The 16,797-nt window shown below is 40.5% G+C and overlaps 1 protein-coding gene across 1 annotated transcript; it reads right to left on the bottom strand.

Annotated features, from left to right (window-relative positions):
* Positions 1 to 5,415: 5,415 nt before the first annotated feature.
* On the bottom strand, positions 5,416 to 10,439 carry LOC148376884 (uncharacterized). Its single transcript, XM_088351279.1, has 2 exons — positions 10,140 to 10,439; positions 5,416 to 7,607 (listed from the first exon to the last, which is right to left on the bottom strand). The coding sequence occupies exons 1-2, from the start codon at positions 10,258 to 10,260 to the stop codon at positions 5,797 to 5,799; spliced, it is 1,932 nt and encodes a 643-aa protein (XP_088207405.1). The 5' UTR covers positions 10,261 to 10,439; the 3' UTR covers positions 5,416 to 5,796.
* Positions 10,440 to 16,797: the final 6,358 nt, after the last annotated feature.

The raw sequence follows: 16,797 nt of genomic DNA, 5'->3' as shown, positions 1-16,797 counted from the left end.
TATTTTGATGCAAACACGCCACGAGGTGCGGCCTGTTGATTAATGACCCGTTCTTTTGTATGTTTAATATTTTAGATAATTGCAGTCGTGTACAGACACCCCTGACTTTTGTATTGTTTTGTTTACTGGATGCAGGTACGTGGGAAAGTTATGTTCATTGTTATTTTCGAAGTTTCATTATTAATGTGCTCGCATGTTGTCTGCTTGCTGTAGCTGATGTTATTTTGCAAGCGTTAAAGATAATTGCAGTCGAGAACAGACACCCCTGACTTTTGTATTGTTTTGTTTACTGGATGCAGGCAATAAACCCAGAGATTTTAAAACCTTGTGTCGTGCATGAACGAGGGTCGCTACACCAACTTTGCCACGACCCAAGAATAGGCAAGGGACTGGAACCGATGGAGAAGGCTGTCCAAAGTTGCGTTGAATTCTAGATGAAATAAAAATTGCACTTCAACGGTTTCATCGTTTCGACTCAATCAAACACGGAAACGAAGAACAAGATTAATATGACAAATATTAAATGCTGATGCTTAGCAACTGGGTAGCCAAAATGGCTGCTTATCCTGCTTGGCTCGCGTTGTTTAGCAGGTCACCTCTGGATTGTATCTTACGTGCACCGAGAGAAAATCTCTTTTCAAAATATATTTTATGAAAATTGGCAAAGTAGGAACTAAATGACCGACCTGCTCTGTTCAACACGAATCGTAGCTCCTTGCTAATGCTAACTTGCTCTAGCCGTCGATCTTCCCGCTCATTGTCACCTTGAAGCTCCTCTTTTAAAATTCCTTTCCATTTCTCGCACATTTTAGCCACTTTTGAACCTTTAGGAAATCAAATGGAGTTCGATGTAGGTTTATTGTGCACAAGACTGGAGCAAAACGCCACGGAGCCGAAGACGATTGAAGCAGTGATGTGCGGTTCTTCTCTTCTTCTCGGAAGGCATCCATCTCTTTGGTGCTCTATCGCCCCCTAGCATAATACGTTGTCACAGCTCCACTCTGCTGTGTTGTTGGAGAACGAAATGAGTTAATGAGCTCTCTCTCTCTCGATAGATAGATAGATAGATAGATAGATAGATAGATAGATAGATAGATAGATAGATAGATAGATAGATAGATAGATAGATAGATAGATAGATAGATAGATAGATAGATAGATAGATAGATAGATAGATAGATAGATAGATAGATAGATAGATAGATAGATAGATAGATAGATAGATAGATAGATAGATAGATAGACAGACAGACAGACAGACAGACAGACAGACAGACAGACAGACAGACAGACAGACAGACAGACAGACAGACAGACAGACAGACAGACAGACAGACAGACAGACAGACAGACAGACAGACAGACAGACAGACAGACAGATAGATAGATAGATAGATAGATAGATAGATAGATAGATAGATAGATAGATAGATACTTTATTAATCCCCGAAGGGAAATTCACATTTCCAGCAGCATCCCTGAGCTGAGAACAATCGAGAACAATCGAAAAATAACACGGGAGCTTCTGGAGTGGCTGCCATTCGTGACGGCGCCGGAAGAAACGATTCAATTTGAATCATGTACAAACAAACAAGCAAACAAAATATTTATGTTTCAATAAGCGGAGTGTTAATAAAATGGGGGGAAAATAATTTCTGATACTGATATAACCAGGTAAAACTAATATATATATATATATATATATATAGTATTAGGTGAAAATCGACACAAAATTGTTCATTTCTTCAGTGTCAGTAATAAGTCGAAACGTAATGCAGAAAATGATAACAACGGCAATAATTCCGGCACAAAGAAACGGCGGAGAAATTCTTCGGAAGATCGTGGAGGCAAGGAAAACGAGTGTTCTGCCATAATCATATTCCTGGTTACGGTATGAGGAGGATGATAATGGATTGGACCTTGAGAAGGCATTACAACGGTGGTGGGACCGCAAACCACGAAGAATATATGAACTGAAAAATCCAAAGTGATAACCGCTTTGTATTACCGAATAACTATGATGATTAAACCTAAATTAAAATATACGTAGATTAATATAATTATTTCAGCAATATTATTTTGTAAAATGTACAACATTGTTGTGAACTGAAAGATCTTGAAGTTAATGCTTCATTGAACCAAACACATATAGCACCTGCGTATATAGTATTTGGGGTTTTCAGTACCGAACCTAGGGTCTCAGACTCTCAGTGAGGTAGGGATGAAATCAGGTCTTCCACAAAAAAAAACCCTACCCCATACCAGCAGGTGGAACTGTTGGACTCATCTTTTCTTTCCAAAAACTATACACATATTTCAGAAGGAATTTCATTAAAACAAAAATTATTATTACACCCGTTACTGGAGTAATCCAAAAGTAAGAATTCGATCCACACCACGAGAACAGTGATGGGAATTCCGGCTCTTTTGAGAGAATCGTCTCTTTAGGCTCAGCTCACTTAAAGGAGCCGGCTCGCTCGGATCCCAAACGCTTCTTCAGATTTTTGTGTCTTTAATAACTATGTTATAAAACATCATGGAGTAAATGATTCATTTCTATTCATTCCAAACCCGAAGGCGCATTTTCCTGCAGCTGGATCAAAATCCACGTCGCCAATAAAGAATTAGAGAAGCGTCGTTCGCGACTGAAAGGACTCTATAAGCTGGCTCTTGAGAGCGAACGACAGTAATCGACTCTCCGGCAATATTTCTCATGCGATTGGTCAATATATTTGTTTCTGTATGGATTTTGTGTAAAATTTTCTGGGGGAATATATGTGAATATTTTTACTTGCTTTCTGCGTTTGTCAGAGATCTTGTGTTTTACCATTCGCCTTTTTCTTTTAAATGTAAAGTTTATTCTCGGATTCCGTAGTTGATTTGTGGGTGCATGAAAAGTCAATATTTTTAATTGACATTTTGTGTTTTTCAGAGATTGGGAAATGCTTGACTTTAAAGTATAAAATGGTTCAATGTTTAGTTAAAGGTTCATTGTAGAGTGAAAACAATGAATCCTGCTATTTTACGAATTTATGAATATATTCTTTTGATCTAAAAATGTATTCAATTTGTCCATAATCCAGTGTTAATATTACCTCTGAAAAGTGATGGGTCCCGGGGACTCGCATGCTCAAAAATCTTTGGGTCCCAACAGAGATCCATGGGTCCCCAAAATTGAGTGATACCGGGGTTGAAAATTTAAATCGGAGACAAATATATGATATAAATCTATATATTCATTCCGTTTTAATCATCACAGTTTATTGGTAATACAAATCAGTTATCACTTCAAGATTTTTCAGTTCACAACAATATTTTACATTATACAAAATAATATTGCTGAAATATGAATCTATATATTCATGCAGTTTTAATCTTCAGTAAATTGGTTATACAAAGCAGTTATACCTTCAGATTTTTCAGTTCATATATTCTCGGTTCATATATTCTTGGTTTGCTGTCCTGTCACAGTTGTAATGCCTTCTCAAGGTCCAATCCATTATCATCCTCCTCATGGCGTAACCAGGAATATAATTTAGTCCATTTTGGCAGAAAAGTCCTTTTCTTGCTTAGAGTATTCTGTTGTTTATTTTCTTTCTTCGAATCGTTCGCTTCAACACACGTGTTTTCCTTGCCTTCGCCGTTTTTTCATGCTGGAATTATTGCCGTTGTTATCAGTTTCTGCATTATGTTTCGACTTATTATTGACACTGAAGAAATGACCAATTTTGTGTTGATTTTCACCTAATACAAACTGTTTTTTCGCAGGCAGACTTAGCCTGCACCGTCCCTCGACGACAAGCACCACAACAATGACGTAATCTCGAAGCAACAAGATCTCGTTTGCCGGGATCAGCGTGCAACCAAAAACTCGAACCGCGAGACCAAAACAACAATGGCGGATCTGCCTGACCAAAAGTTTGGAGTGCGGTAAATCTTTGTTAAAATTTTTTTTATCGGGTAATAATGACAATTTTGTGTCGAAAAAGTTGCGTCCCGGGGACGCACGTTGATTTGAGACTGCGTCCCCAGCAAAAATGATGCGCCGAGGACGCAGGGACGCGGTCAAACGATAACACTGATAATCTATGCTTATTAAGGGAACCCGCCCAAAACTTTATTGTATTCCTCTTTGGTTTCTGCTGATGTATGAAGCTGGATTCTCGGTTTCGCAGAGAGTTTCACCTTTTAGTGCCTTTGGGTGGATTTTGGCAGGGTATTCGTCTCGTAGAGCTCTCCACACTACTGCACGGTAGGCGTTGAACTCAGTCCCATCGGCCATCACATCGATCATCCGTCCGTTCTTGTTGTGGCGCAGGAGATTCTCCATCGTTGAAGCACCTACACTTTGCGCCAATACTGACTTGGTGTCAACAATGGCCAGCAGCTTAGCAATGGTCTCTTCCTCAAACCGTCGGATCCACTTCCCAGCACCTTCATGTATGTCTGACAGTCGGGAGTTCAAGTGTCTGCCATGGGATATATTGACCTTTATTTCCCTTGATTGAAATGATAGATACTTTATTCATCCCCGAAGGGAAATTCACATTTACAGCAGCATCCTTGAGCTGAGAACAATACAATAATAAAGCAAAAAGAATACAATATACAAATACCCAGTGTGATGTGCAAATACCCACTGTAGCGTGTTATATAGAATAACTAAATAGTGCTACACAGAATACATATTGCAGTAAGATTCTGTAATATGCAATGTAGGTGGTGTGGTTTACTGTGGGCCTTTACTCTGCCGGGTAGAGTTAAAGAGCCTCATGGCACGAGGAAGAAAAGATCTCTTCAGTCTGTCCGTAGTACAAGACAGTGAGAGTAGTCTGTCGCTGAAACTGCTCTTCTGTCTGGAGATAATGCTGTGTAGTGGGATGCGATGGATTGGGAATGGGAAACTGGCAAGGGTTTGGATACCTATCCGGCGGCCTGATGTTTGGTCTATATCTTAAGTCACAATTTCTAGTTATAACCGTTGACGGTCCAGGTTTCTCACTGCCACTTCTTTGTGTGAAGACTGTCCAGTTCCTCTTGTCATTCTTGGATTGTGACCCGAATGGCTCATTATTGCCCTAGGACAGGGGTAGGGGACCTATGGCTCGGGACTCTGGAGCCATATATAGCTCTTTTCATAAGTACACATGGCTCCGAAATAAAATGTAACTATTGCACATCTCTCTGTGGCGTTCCAGAGTCAAGTGATTTCATCCCGAACGAATTCAACTTGCGAACGATCGTCCGGAACCATCTCGTTTTTAAATAGGGCAGCGTCTGTATACATATTGTGGGTTCATTCAATCACATTCAGATTTACAAGGAATCTTGGAAAAGGTCATCTTAATTTTGTCAACTCAACAAATAATAACATGGATACATACATCCACAAATAATAACGTCTTTATTGTCATTGATATAAACATAGGGAACATTTCCAAAGAGTTGAGACGTGATACTCCAGGATAAACATGTCATGAAGACTTCAAATAGAAAAGATAAGATAAGGTCAGGATAACTAGGCATAAATAAAAGATATTCAGAAAGTACTTCAGAAGAGAAATCAATCGTTGGAAATAAATGGATATTGTAGTTACTGTTACAGAATATTTAAATGTACAGTGCCTTGCGAAATTTTAGCCCATAGAACCTTTTGTCATTTTGCTAAAAAACAGAAAACCTGTTCTAAGAATCAACAAAATGTGAGACACAATGGTGAAGTGGAATCAAAACATTTAATTAACATTTTTAGTTTCTCCAGCATGTGATCCTGAGCTCTGGCTTGACATTAGAATCTTAGATTGAAGCCGAGCAAGAAAAAGGCTTCTCGCCAGTGTGGGTTCTTATGTGTGTTTTCAAGTATGCTTTTCGGCTGAATGATTTACCACAAAGCGAGCAGGAGAAAGGCTTCTCGCCAGTGTGGGTTCTTGTGTGCGATGTTAGGTTTGCCTTGTTTCTGAAATTTTCACCACAGGTTGAGCAGGAGAAAGCCTTCTCACCAGTGTGGGTTCTTATGTGTGTTTTCAAGTATGCTTTTCGGCTGAATGATTTACCACAAAGCGAGCAGGAGAAAGGCTTCTCGCCAGTGTGGGTTCTTGTGTGCGATGTTAGGTTTGCCTTCTTTCTGAAATTTTCACCACAGGTTGAGCAGGAGAAAGGCTTCTCACCAGTGTGGGTTCTTTTGTGTCTTTTTAAGTATACCTTCAGGCTGAATGATTTAGCACAAAACGAGCAGGAGAAGGGCTTTTCGCCAGTGTGGGTTGTAGCGTGGTTTTTCAAACTTACTTTGAGGCTGAATTTTTTCCCACAAACTTTGCAGGAAAAAGGCTGCTCACCGGTGTGGGTTCTTGTGTGATTATTTAGGTTTGATTTCTGGCTAAATGATTGACCACAAAGCGAGCAGGAGAAAGGCTTCTCGCCAGTGTGGGTTCTTGTGTGCGATGTTAGGTTTGCCTTGTTTCTGAAATTTTCACCACAGGTTGAGCAGGAGAAAGCCTTCTCACCAGTGTGGGTTCTTGTGTGTCTTTTTAAGTATGCCTTCAGGCTGAATGATTTAGCACAAAACGAGCAGGAGAAGGGCTTTTCGCTAGTGTGGGTTGTAGCGTGGCTTTTCAAACTTACTTTGTGGCTGAATTTTTGACCACAAACTTTGCAGGAAAAAGGCTGCTCACCGGTGTGGGTTCTTGTGTGATTATTTAGGTTTGATTTCTGGCTAAATGATTTACCACAAACTTTGCAGGAAAAAGGCTGCTCACCGGTGTGGGTTCTTGTGTGATTATTTAGGTATGATTTCTGGCTAAATGATTTACCACAAAGCGAGCAGGAGAAAGGCTTCTCGCCAGTGTGGGTTCTTGTGTGCGATGTTAGGTTTGCCTTCTTTCTGAAATTTTCACCACAGGTTGAGCAGGAGAAAGCCTTCTCACCAGTGTGGGTTCTTGTGTGCGATGTTAGGTTTACCTTCTTTCTGAAATTTTCACCACAGATTGAGCAGGAAAAAGGCTTTTCAGTGTGGGTTCTTGTGTGTCTTTTTAAGCTTTCTTTATGGCTGAATCTTTGACCGCAGACTGAGCAGGAAAAAGGCTGCTCACCAGTGTGGGTTCTAGTGTGTCTTTTCAAGTATGCTTTTCGGCTGAATGATTCACCACAAAATGAGCAGGAGAAAGGTTTCTCACCAGAGTGCGTAGTAGCGTGGTCTTTCAAACTTGATCTCCGGCTGAAGTTTTGACCGCAGACTGAGCATGAAAAAGGCTTTTCACCAGTGTGAACTACCATATGCAACTTCAAATGATACTTGAATTGGAACGTTTTCCCACACTGAGAACATGTTTTATCACCATCTAACTGTTCGTCGCCATCAGTGTGTGCAGAGTCGGACATGTCGTCATCATCAGTTTTCACGTGTTGACGGGAGCTGCTGCTTGGAGGCCCCTGCCAGTTTTCTTCATCTTTTACCTGACTCCCAGGAGTTAAACAGGTCTCAGTCACCGGCATATCTGTGAAAAGTAGTTCCTCTTTAACACAAACAAGCTCCACATCCTCCTCCTCCATTTTAATGTCAGGAAACTCTGGTTCCTGCCGGACAGGAGAAAGGACTTCTTCACTGACATCTGTGGGACACAAGACACACATAGGTTTCGTGTCATTCAAATTTTACGACATAATAACGAAACTGATAAATGACAACATGTATAAATATATTGACTGCATTTATATTATAATTCTAACCAATGGAGACAGAAACACCGCAGAACCTCAATTAAAATGTGTATACCGAAAACAAATATCATTGGTCTCTACTGAATATTGTCATTTAGGAACACAAAGTGCTAAGCTTTGAAGGACTGATTCCAATTCTTCTGTCAGTGATAGACAATGCACAATTTTGCGTACCGTAAAATTTGGACTATAAGCCGCTACCTTTCTTTAGCAACCGCCAGGGGGCGCCCAAGGCAGTAAAGGGTAAGAGTGAGACACGTCGAATATATGTGTCGAGGAAGACGCAAGTTTAATGTAACTTGGCGCTTTGTGCATGAAAAAACTAGCATGAACAGACCCTAATCATGGGAAAGGAGAACGCTGACGGCCACATTGAGAATCATTTTACAAGTTTTGTTGACTTGTAAACGGAAATAAGGGGGCGAAACAGACGAATTACAAGAAGCAACGTCCAACAAAGCAGAAATGTTTCATGCAGATTATTATTAATCTGTAAGCATGATCGTGTGGCTCGAAATAAATATTTTACACGGTTGGATTCTATGAATTGCCCTAATGTAACGAAGACATTTTCGCGAAATTTAAAGCAGGTGAAGACGGCCAAGTGATGTAATGGCATTGGCTCATAAGGTAGAGCGCTCGTCTTGGGATCAAGAGATCGCAGGTTCGATTCCCGGTTCCTCCGTGTTATATGTCGAAGTGTCCTTGGGCAAGACACTGAATCCCTAATGCCCCCAATAAGCAGGTCAGCGCCTTGCATGGCTTAATGGCCGCTATTGGTGTCTGAGTGTGTGTGTGTGTGAGAATGGATAAGTGTGAAGCACATTGTAAAGCACTTTGGGAGGTCATTAACTTGAAAAGCGCTATATAAATGCAGACCATTCACGATTTACATTTAATGATGAGTTATGCAGGCTTTATAGTTTTCAGATATCTTGTTTTAGACTGTTTTTTTTTTTTGTTTGAACAAATTTATCGACACCAATTACAGCAAACAAACAATGTGAGGTTTGGAAAACCCTTCTCGCCAACCTTAACAGCAATCAAGCATATTCTCAATTTCGTTATGTCTGGCAATATGACGTTTTAACATTTTTAACCACTAATAACAGCAAACAAATAATGTGAGGTTTGAACAACCCTTCTCGACAATCTTAACAGCAATCAAGCATATTCACAATTTTGTTATGTAACATCTTTGTTAGTGTCAATAGATCTGTCCAGGCCAAAGTCGATTGTTTTTTGTTCTGAACAAATCCACCGACACCAACAGCAGCAAACAAACACGACAATCTCAACTGCAAACAAGCATATTCACAATTTTGTTATATCTGACAATATGACATGACAATATGACGTTTTAACATTTTTTTCTGACATTTTCAACATCAATTAAACAATTTCAGAGTCATTATCTTTCAACAGTAGTTAAACAACGTGTAAAGGGCAACACTAATGTGCAAGGGCATGTTTTAGACTGGTGTTTCTGATGAGTGTATTCAGAAATAGTCATCATATTTTGAATGTCAAGAGTTGCTTGCCACTGATATGTGGCATGACGTATTTCGGTGACATCATACAGACACGATTTTTGTCTATTAAAGGTCCTTCGGCCCACCTGCAGAATGTCAAGGGGGTTAAGGTACCTTGTATTATTATACCTCATATTGTTAAAATATGATATAATAAAGTTATGAATGTATTTAATTGCTGTTAAAAATGTAGACAAAAAATGTTCAAACCTCATATTGTTAGAAAATGATATAATAAATAAATCGTGAATGTTTATTTGCTGTTAAAAGTGTCAATAAAAATGCTTTAAACCAAAAACCTTATATTATTAAAACTCCTTTTGTGTGCACTCTTTCTTTGTAAATATCTTAAATATTTCAATGTACTGGGAGCGTCTTATAATCAGGTGAGCCCTATAGTTTGAATTTTACAGTAAGTAAAATGAGTCCATATGAGGATCATTTTCCTGCTTTGCCCTCTTTTTTAGAAATGTCCCTTTTCTCCTCCGTATAATATTATAAGTCTAAGGGGGCTGGAGGAGAGGAAGACCGAAAAAGAACTGGGCAGACAACATTAAGGAATAGACTGGTGCCAACTTTGCTACGACCCAAGAACAGGCCAGAGACTGGAACCAATGGAGAAGGCTGTCCAAAGTTGAATTCTGGATGGAATAAAAAATGCACTTCAACGGTTTCATCGTGCGACCGGGATATTGAATCAAACACGGAAACGAAGAACAAGATTAATCATGACAAATATTAAATGCTCAAGCTTAGCAACTGGGTAGCCAATATGGCTGCTCATCCTGTTCGGCTCGCGTTGTTTACCTCTGGATTGATGTGCAATGAGAGCAAATCTGTTTTCAAAAGACAATATATGAAAGTTGGCAAAATAGGAAATGAATGCCCGACCTGCTCTGTTCAACACGAATGGTAGCTCCATGCTAATGCTAACTTGGTTTAGGTGTCGATTTTCTAGCTCGTTGTCATCTTGAAGCTCCTCTTTCAAATTTCCTTTCCATTTATCGCACATTTTAGCCACTTTTGAACGTTTAGGAAATTAAATGAAGTTAGACGGAGTTCAATTCTGCACAAGACTGGAGTTAAACGCCACGAAGCCGCAGATAACGGCAGCAGTGATGTGTGGTTCTTCTCTTCTTCTGGGATGTCATCCATCTCTTTGGTGCTCTATCGCCCCCTAGCATCAGACCATCTCGCAGTTCCACTCTGCTGTGTTGTTGGCGAACGAAATAAGTTAATGAGCCGGCTCCCTTCGAAATGCTCCCCCCCCCCCCCCCACCCACCCAAAGGAGATCTGGTTGTTTCGAGATTACGTCATTGTTGTGGTGCTTGTTGTCGAGGTAAGGTGAAGGCTAAGTATGCCTCCGAAAAAAGGAAGTATTAGGTGAAAATCGACACAAAATTGGTCATTTCTTCAGTGTCAGTAATAAGTCGAAACGTAATGCAGAAACTGATAACAACGGCAATAATTCAGGCACAAAAAGACGGCGGAGAAATTCTTCGGAAGGTCGCGGAGGCAAGGAAAACAAGTGTGTTGAAGCAAACGATTCGACGAAAGAAAATAAAGAAAAGAATACTCCTAAGCAAGAAAAGGACTTTTCTGCCACAATGGACTAAAACATATTCCTGGTTATGCTATGAGGAGGATGATCATGGATCGGACATTGAGAAGGCATTACAACTGTGGCGGGACAGCAAACCACGAAGAATATATGAACTGAAAAATCTGAAGTGATAACTGCTTTGTATTACCAATTAAGTGATGATTAAAACTGCATGAATATATAATTATTTCAGCAATATTATTTTGTAAAATGTACAATATTGTTGTTAACTGAAAAATCTGAAGTGATAACTTATTTGTATTACCAATAAACTGTGATGATTAAAACTGAATGAATATATAGATTTATATTATATATTTGTCACCGATTCACAATTTCAAACCCGATAACACTACATTTTGGGGACCTATAGATCTCTGTTGGGACCCATAGTTTTTTGAGCATGCGAGTCCCCGGAACCCATCACTTTTCACAGCTCAGATGAACATTGGCTGCGCGTCCGACAATAGCTTTATTGTTTTAATAAGCTTATTATATAGAATACGATCACTATTGTCGGAAGCGCAGCAGAATGCGCGTTCATGCGAGGGGGGGAGGATTTTGCAGGGGAGTCAAAATTAGGCACTACAGCGGCAGAAGCATGCCCACAGTAGCATCAAACCGCTCGCTTTGTTTGCGACGAAAAAAACGAGACCGAGATAGAGGCTACCGCGGCAAACTCGTCAGACTTGATTGATTTGCCGTTTAGTGATAGTCGGTGAATATCGGATGGTACCAATCATTGACTAATTTGCGTATTTCCGTACAGATTTTCTTGTACGTCATACTCGTCTTAAAATGCATAATAAACGTACTTTGTACGGCAAAAACGTACAGCTTGACAGGTATGTTAATGCTTCATTGAACCAAACACATATAGGACATGCGTATATAGGGTTTTCAGGACAGATACCAATTATTGGTATAAGAGGAGGCCGATAACCGACATTTTGTAGTCAATATTCATTTGCTGTACTGTATAGGGATTTTAAACTACATTTATGGGAGGGGCGACGAACCTAGGGTCTCGGTGAGGTAGGGACGAAATCAGGTCTTCCACAAAAAAGGTTCTGATAAAAACATTTCACTGTCAAGTATATATTTAATATATATATTTAATTACCTGGGCAGCACGGCGGCGCAGTGGTTAGCGCTTGTGCGGCACAGTTCATGTCATGGGAACCTGTCGTGGGTTCAAATCCAGCTCCAGACTTCCTGTGCGGAGTTTGTATGTTCTCCCCGTGCTTGCGTGGGTTTCCTCCGGGCACTCCGGTTTCCTCCCACATTCCAAAAACATGCATTTCAGGTGAATTGGCCGGTCCAAATTGTCCCTAGGTGTGAATGAGCGAATGAGTTGTCTGTCCCTGTGTGCCCTGCGATTGGCTGGCAACCAGTTCAGGGTGTCCCCTGCCCACTGCCCGATGATTGCTGGGATGGACTCCAGCCCCCCGCGACCCTACTGAGGATAAGCGGTATGGCTAATGAGAATGGGATGATTTAATTACCTAAGATCTATAAATGAAAGAATATGAGCAAGAAATGAATCAATAATCTGGTAGAGTTGCACTTAAAAGGACAGTGCCTCCAAGTGGTGAAAAAATGTCTTATGTCAAAACTCAAGGTTGATCTATATTTTAAGCAAAAATAGATCAACTATGGGCGACACGGCAGATGAGTGGTTAGCCCGTCCGCCGCACAGTTCTGATGTCATGGGTTATATTCCAGCTACCCACCCTTCCTGTGTGGAATTTGCATGTTCTCCCTGTGCTTGCATGGGTTTGTACGATTTCCTCTCACATTCCAAAAACATGCATGTCAGGTTGATTGGCTGGTCCAAATTGTGTGAATGAACGAGTGAGTTGACTGTCTCTGTGAGGGTGTCCTCTGCCCACTGCCCGAAGGTGGCTGGGATGGGCTCCAGAACCCCCGAAACCCTACTGAGGATAAGCGGTGGAGATAATAGATGGATGTCCTCAATATGTTCCACTAGGGTGGAGCTTCTTTTCAAAGTTGCAAAAACCTTCTGACTTACCCCCTAATTGTGTTCCATTACACAAAAGACCATTTGCTGTGCAGTTTGGTCTAAATAAAATCAATTTTAGAGGTAGCTCAATTGCTGAGAAGTTGGGCGTTTTCCATCATTTTTCTTAAATGGGAGTTCTAGACATGCTGGGATAAGCAGGGTTGGGTAGGGTTACTTTAACTGGATTACTTTCAATGACTTTTGGAGGACTCCAATACCAAATATGCTAATAAAAGACAGAATAAACTAAATATGAATAAAATGATGACTCACAACACGTGGTAAGCTTTCTCTCCTGGCTTCGATCTCTTTGATCTCCGGCAAAAATAAAATCAAACAGCTTGCCAACATCATTTTTGCCGTTCCATGTATTCCGTTACTCCCCAAGCCTGCACAAAATTGAGTCATTTTATTCATATTTAGTTTCTTTTGTCTCTTATCAGCATATTTGGTATTGGAGTGTAACCGCGGTGCACCTGTCCCACCAAAGATCCACATTCACGCTGGACTTGATGATGAGGTTTTTTTTTTTAAATTACAGTTTCTGCAGATGAAATGAGTCACAACATTAGCTTTTCTGCTGGCTTTAATCTCTACAAGGGGAATTAACATTTTAGTAAAACAGAAACAAAACGAAAATAAACCCAAACAACTTGACAACTTCAATCACATTACTGTGCATGTTGAGAGATTTGTCAGCTGGGGTTATAATGTTTAAAATTAACTTCTTTTGTGGGGCACCAAAAGATGTGTCTTACCGTTAGCAGCTCTCTCTGTAGACTGCCAATAAACCCCGCCTCCCGGTCACATGTCAGAAGCCAAAACCAAACCTTACCCCATACCAGCAGGTGGCACTGTTGGACTCATCATTTCAGCACACTTTCCAAAAACGATACACATTTTTCAGCAGGAATTTCAATAAAACAAAAATTATTATTACACCCGTTACAGGAGTAATGCAAAAGTAATTAAAAGTAATCCAGTTAAAGTAACCCTACCCAACCCTGGGTATAAGCCACATATGTGTAAGTTTATATCTCAAACAATTATTACCCACAAGTCATTGCTCAGCAAATCAGTCTAATTCAACTAGACTAATTTCCCTTGACCTACTTTTGAAGACAAAGCCAGCAGACCTTCTTTGTCCTCCAAGAAGTGATTGACATTCAAATATCAGCACCAGGTAAATATTCAGTACATTGTTTCAACTAGATCATGTAGCAGTCGTAGTTCAGAAGATGATAAACCAAGAACAAGTCATGACATATCAGGTATTGGTATCTCAAATAGTAAAAGAGATATGAAAAACGTAACTTCAGAGTTAGCTGCTGCTTTAGATCGCACCAAGATGTCTGATGGAAAAGCTACATTTGTAATAGATTCAGGAATACTGCGGTCATATCCCAAAAGATGAAACTGATCTGTAGCCTCTGCAGCAGATTGCTGAAAAACACGGCAAAACTTTTCCTGACAGCCGTAAAGAGACTCTAACAAAGGACTGAGTTTTTCTTATTGTCTGTATTATGTACCGAAGCCATCATTATTTTGAGTGTGTAACCGGGCAGCACGGTGGGGTGTGGGTTAGCGCATGTGCGGCACAGTTCATCTCATGGGTTCAAATCCAGCTCCAGACTTCCTGTGCGGAGTTTGTGTGTTCTCCCCGTGCTTGCGTGGGTTTCCTCCGGGCACTCCGGTTTCCTCCCACATTCCAAAAACATGCATGTCAGGTGAATTGGCCGGTCCAAATTGTCCCTAGGTGTGAATGAGCGAATGAGTTGTCTGTCCCTGTGTGCCCTGCGATTGGCTGGCAACCAGTTCAGGGTGTCCCCTGCCCACTGCCCGGAGATGGCTGGGATGGGCTCCAGCCCCCCCCCCCCCGCGACCCTAATGAGGATAAGCGGTACGGCTAATGAGATGAGATTAGATGAGATGACTGAAACTTCTGCTGTGTAGTTTTTAGTGGAAGTGGAACATTTTTGAGGGGTAAGATAAAAGAAAACACGAAATAAAAAAATATTGGCCATATAAGCTCCACTATAATGTTCCACTGTTGACTTTTCTTCTGAAGTATTTTGCAAGCATCTCTCGCGTACACATGTAATTATGTTATATATATACATATATATAAGTAATGTGATAGATGTTGTCAATCTGTTTGGATTTATTTTGTTTCTGTTGTGCTAAAATATTAATTACCCTTATAGAGATCAAAGCCAGCAGAAAAGCTAATGTTGTGACTCATTTCATTTGCAGGTAAATTGTATTCGTTTTTTATACTCATTATTGTTAGTATTTCTATTTTCTCATATATATATATATATATATATATATATATATATATATAAAAAGGATGATGTTGGTTAAAATTCAGACTAAAGAAAAATATGTTGAATTCATTGTAAACGTTAAAAAAAACACTATACGATCTCTTGTTAAAAGTATCTTGTTAAAGTGGATGTAAAATTGTATTGTGATATTCTAAAATGTATTTTATGTAAATTGAAAAGAAAGCTCTTTGATATGCTTTGGGCAGTCTACAGAGAGAGTTGCCAACAAGATCAAAGAGATCAAAGCCAGCAGAGAAGCTTATGTTGTGACTCATTTCATTTGCAGTAACTGTAATAAAAACCTCATCATCCAGTCCAGCGTGAATGTGGATCTTATGTGGGACAAGTACACTGCGGTTACATATTATATGTATATATATATATATATATATATATATATATATATATGTTTGGTTTTTAGTTCACATTATAAAGCCAGAAGATATTTTTATACTTTGCTCTTGTGAATGTAGAATTGAGCTATAGTAATAATAAGATTTATTTGATCTGAAGACGTCAGCAATACCAAAACCATCTGCACCCGTGCCAATCAGAAGCCCTGGATGACTGCTGAGATACGCAAATTGCTAAAGGTACGGAACCTTGCCTTTAAATCTGGTGACAAGGAGGCGCTGAGATCAGCGAGGGCTAACCTGAACCGTGCTATCAGACTAGCAAAGCGATCCCACAGTCAAAAAAATCCAGGACCGTTTCCTCAGCACAACCAACACCAGGGATATGTGGAAAGGCATTCAGGCCATCACCAGGTACAAGCCAACCACCGCCCCAGTTAAGGACACTAGCATGGACTTTCTGAATGACCTCAACAACTTCTTTGGGAGGTTCGAGGCACAAAATGGCACCCCTGCAGCGAAAGCGGTTCCACATGCAGACCAGGAGAGGTTATAGTTATAATTTACCATGTAAATTATAACTATAGCCTTATTCCCCTTGTTTTATAACATTATCTTCTCTGTTCCTTTATCTTCTTGCTCATACCCTCACTATGTGTAAAACTGGAGTGTCATGCCCAATTTCGTTGTCACAATATGTTAGCCCATTTGTAACAATGACAATAAAGGTATATTCTATTCTCATCTCATCTCATTAGCCGTACCGCTTATCCTCAGTAGGGTCGCGGGAGGGCTGGAGCCCATCCCAGCAATCATCGGGCAGTGGGCAGGGGACACCCTGAACTGGTTGCCAGCCAATCGCAGGGCACACAGGGACAGACAACTCATTCGCTCATTCACACCTAGGGACAATTTGGGCCGGCCAATTCACCTGAAATGCATGTCTTTGGAATGTGGGAGGAAACCGGAGTGCCCGGAGGAAACCCACGCAAGCACGGGGAGAACATACAAACTCCGCACAGAAAGTCTGGAGCTGGATTTGAACCCACAACAGGTTCCCATGACATGAACTGTGCCGCACAAGCGCTAACCACTGCGCCGCCGTGCTGCCCCATATTCTATTCTATTCTATTCTATTCACATCAGGACGAAAGAGCACTCCTCCTGGACTCAACTGACGTGAGGAAGACCCTGAGAAGGGTCAACACACGGAAGGCTCCAGGCCCGGACGACATTCCAGGG

The sequence above is a fragment of the Urocampus carinirostris genome, chromosome 1, assembly GCF_059441175.1.
Source record: "Urocampus carinirostris isolate Australia breed hairy pipefish chromosome 1, RoL_Ucar_1.0, whole genome shotgun sequence".
Classification (NCBI taxonomy): domain Eukaryota; kingdom Metazoa; phylum Chordata; class Actinopteri; order Syngnathiformes; family Syngnathidae; genus Urocampus; species Urocampus carinirostris.
Note: the sequence above shows the minus strand (reverse complement) of the source record. Positions and strands in the feature narration are given on the sequence as shown.

Bases quoted from the DNA above. Each gene is read 5' to 3' on its own strand.
- LOC148376884 (XM_088351279.1), bottom strand. From the start codon at position 10,260: ATGTGCGATAAATGGAAAGGAAATTTGAAAGAGGAGCTTCAAGATGAC. The intron at 7,608-10,139 runs GTCGGGCATTCA...TGTGTCCCACAG, and splicing joins ATTCGTGTTGAACAGAGCAG to ATGTCAGTGAAGAAGTCCTT.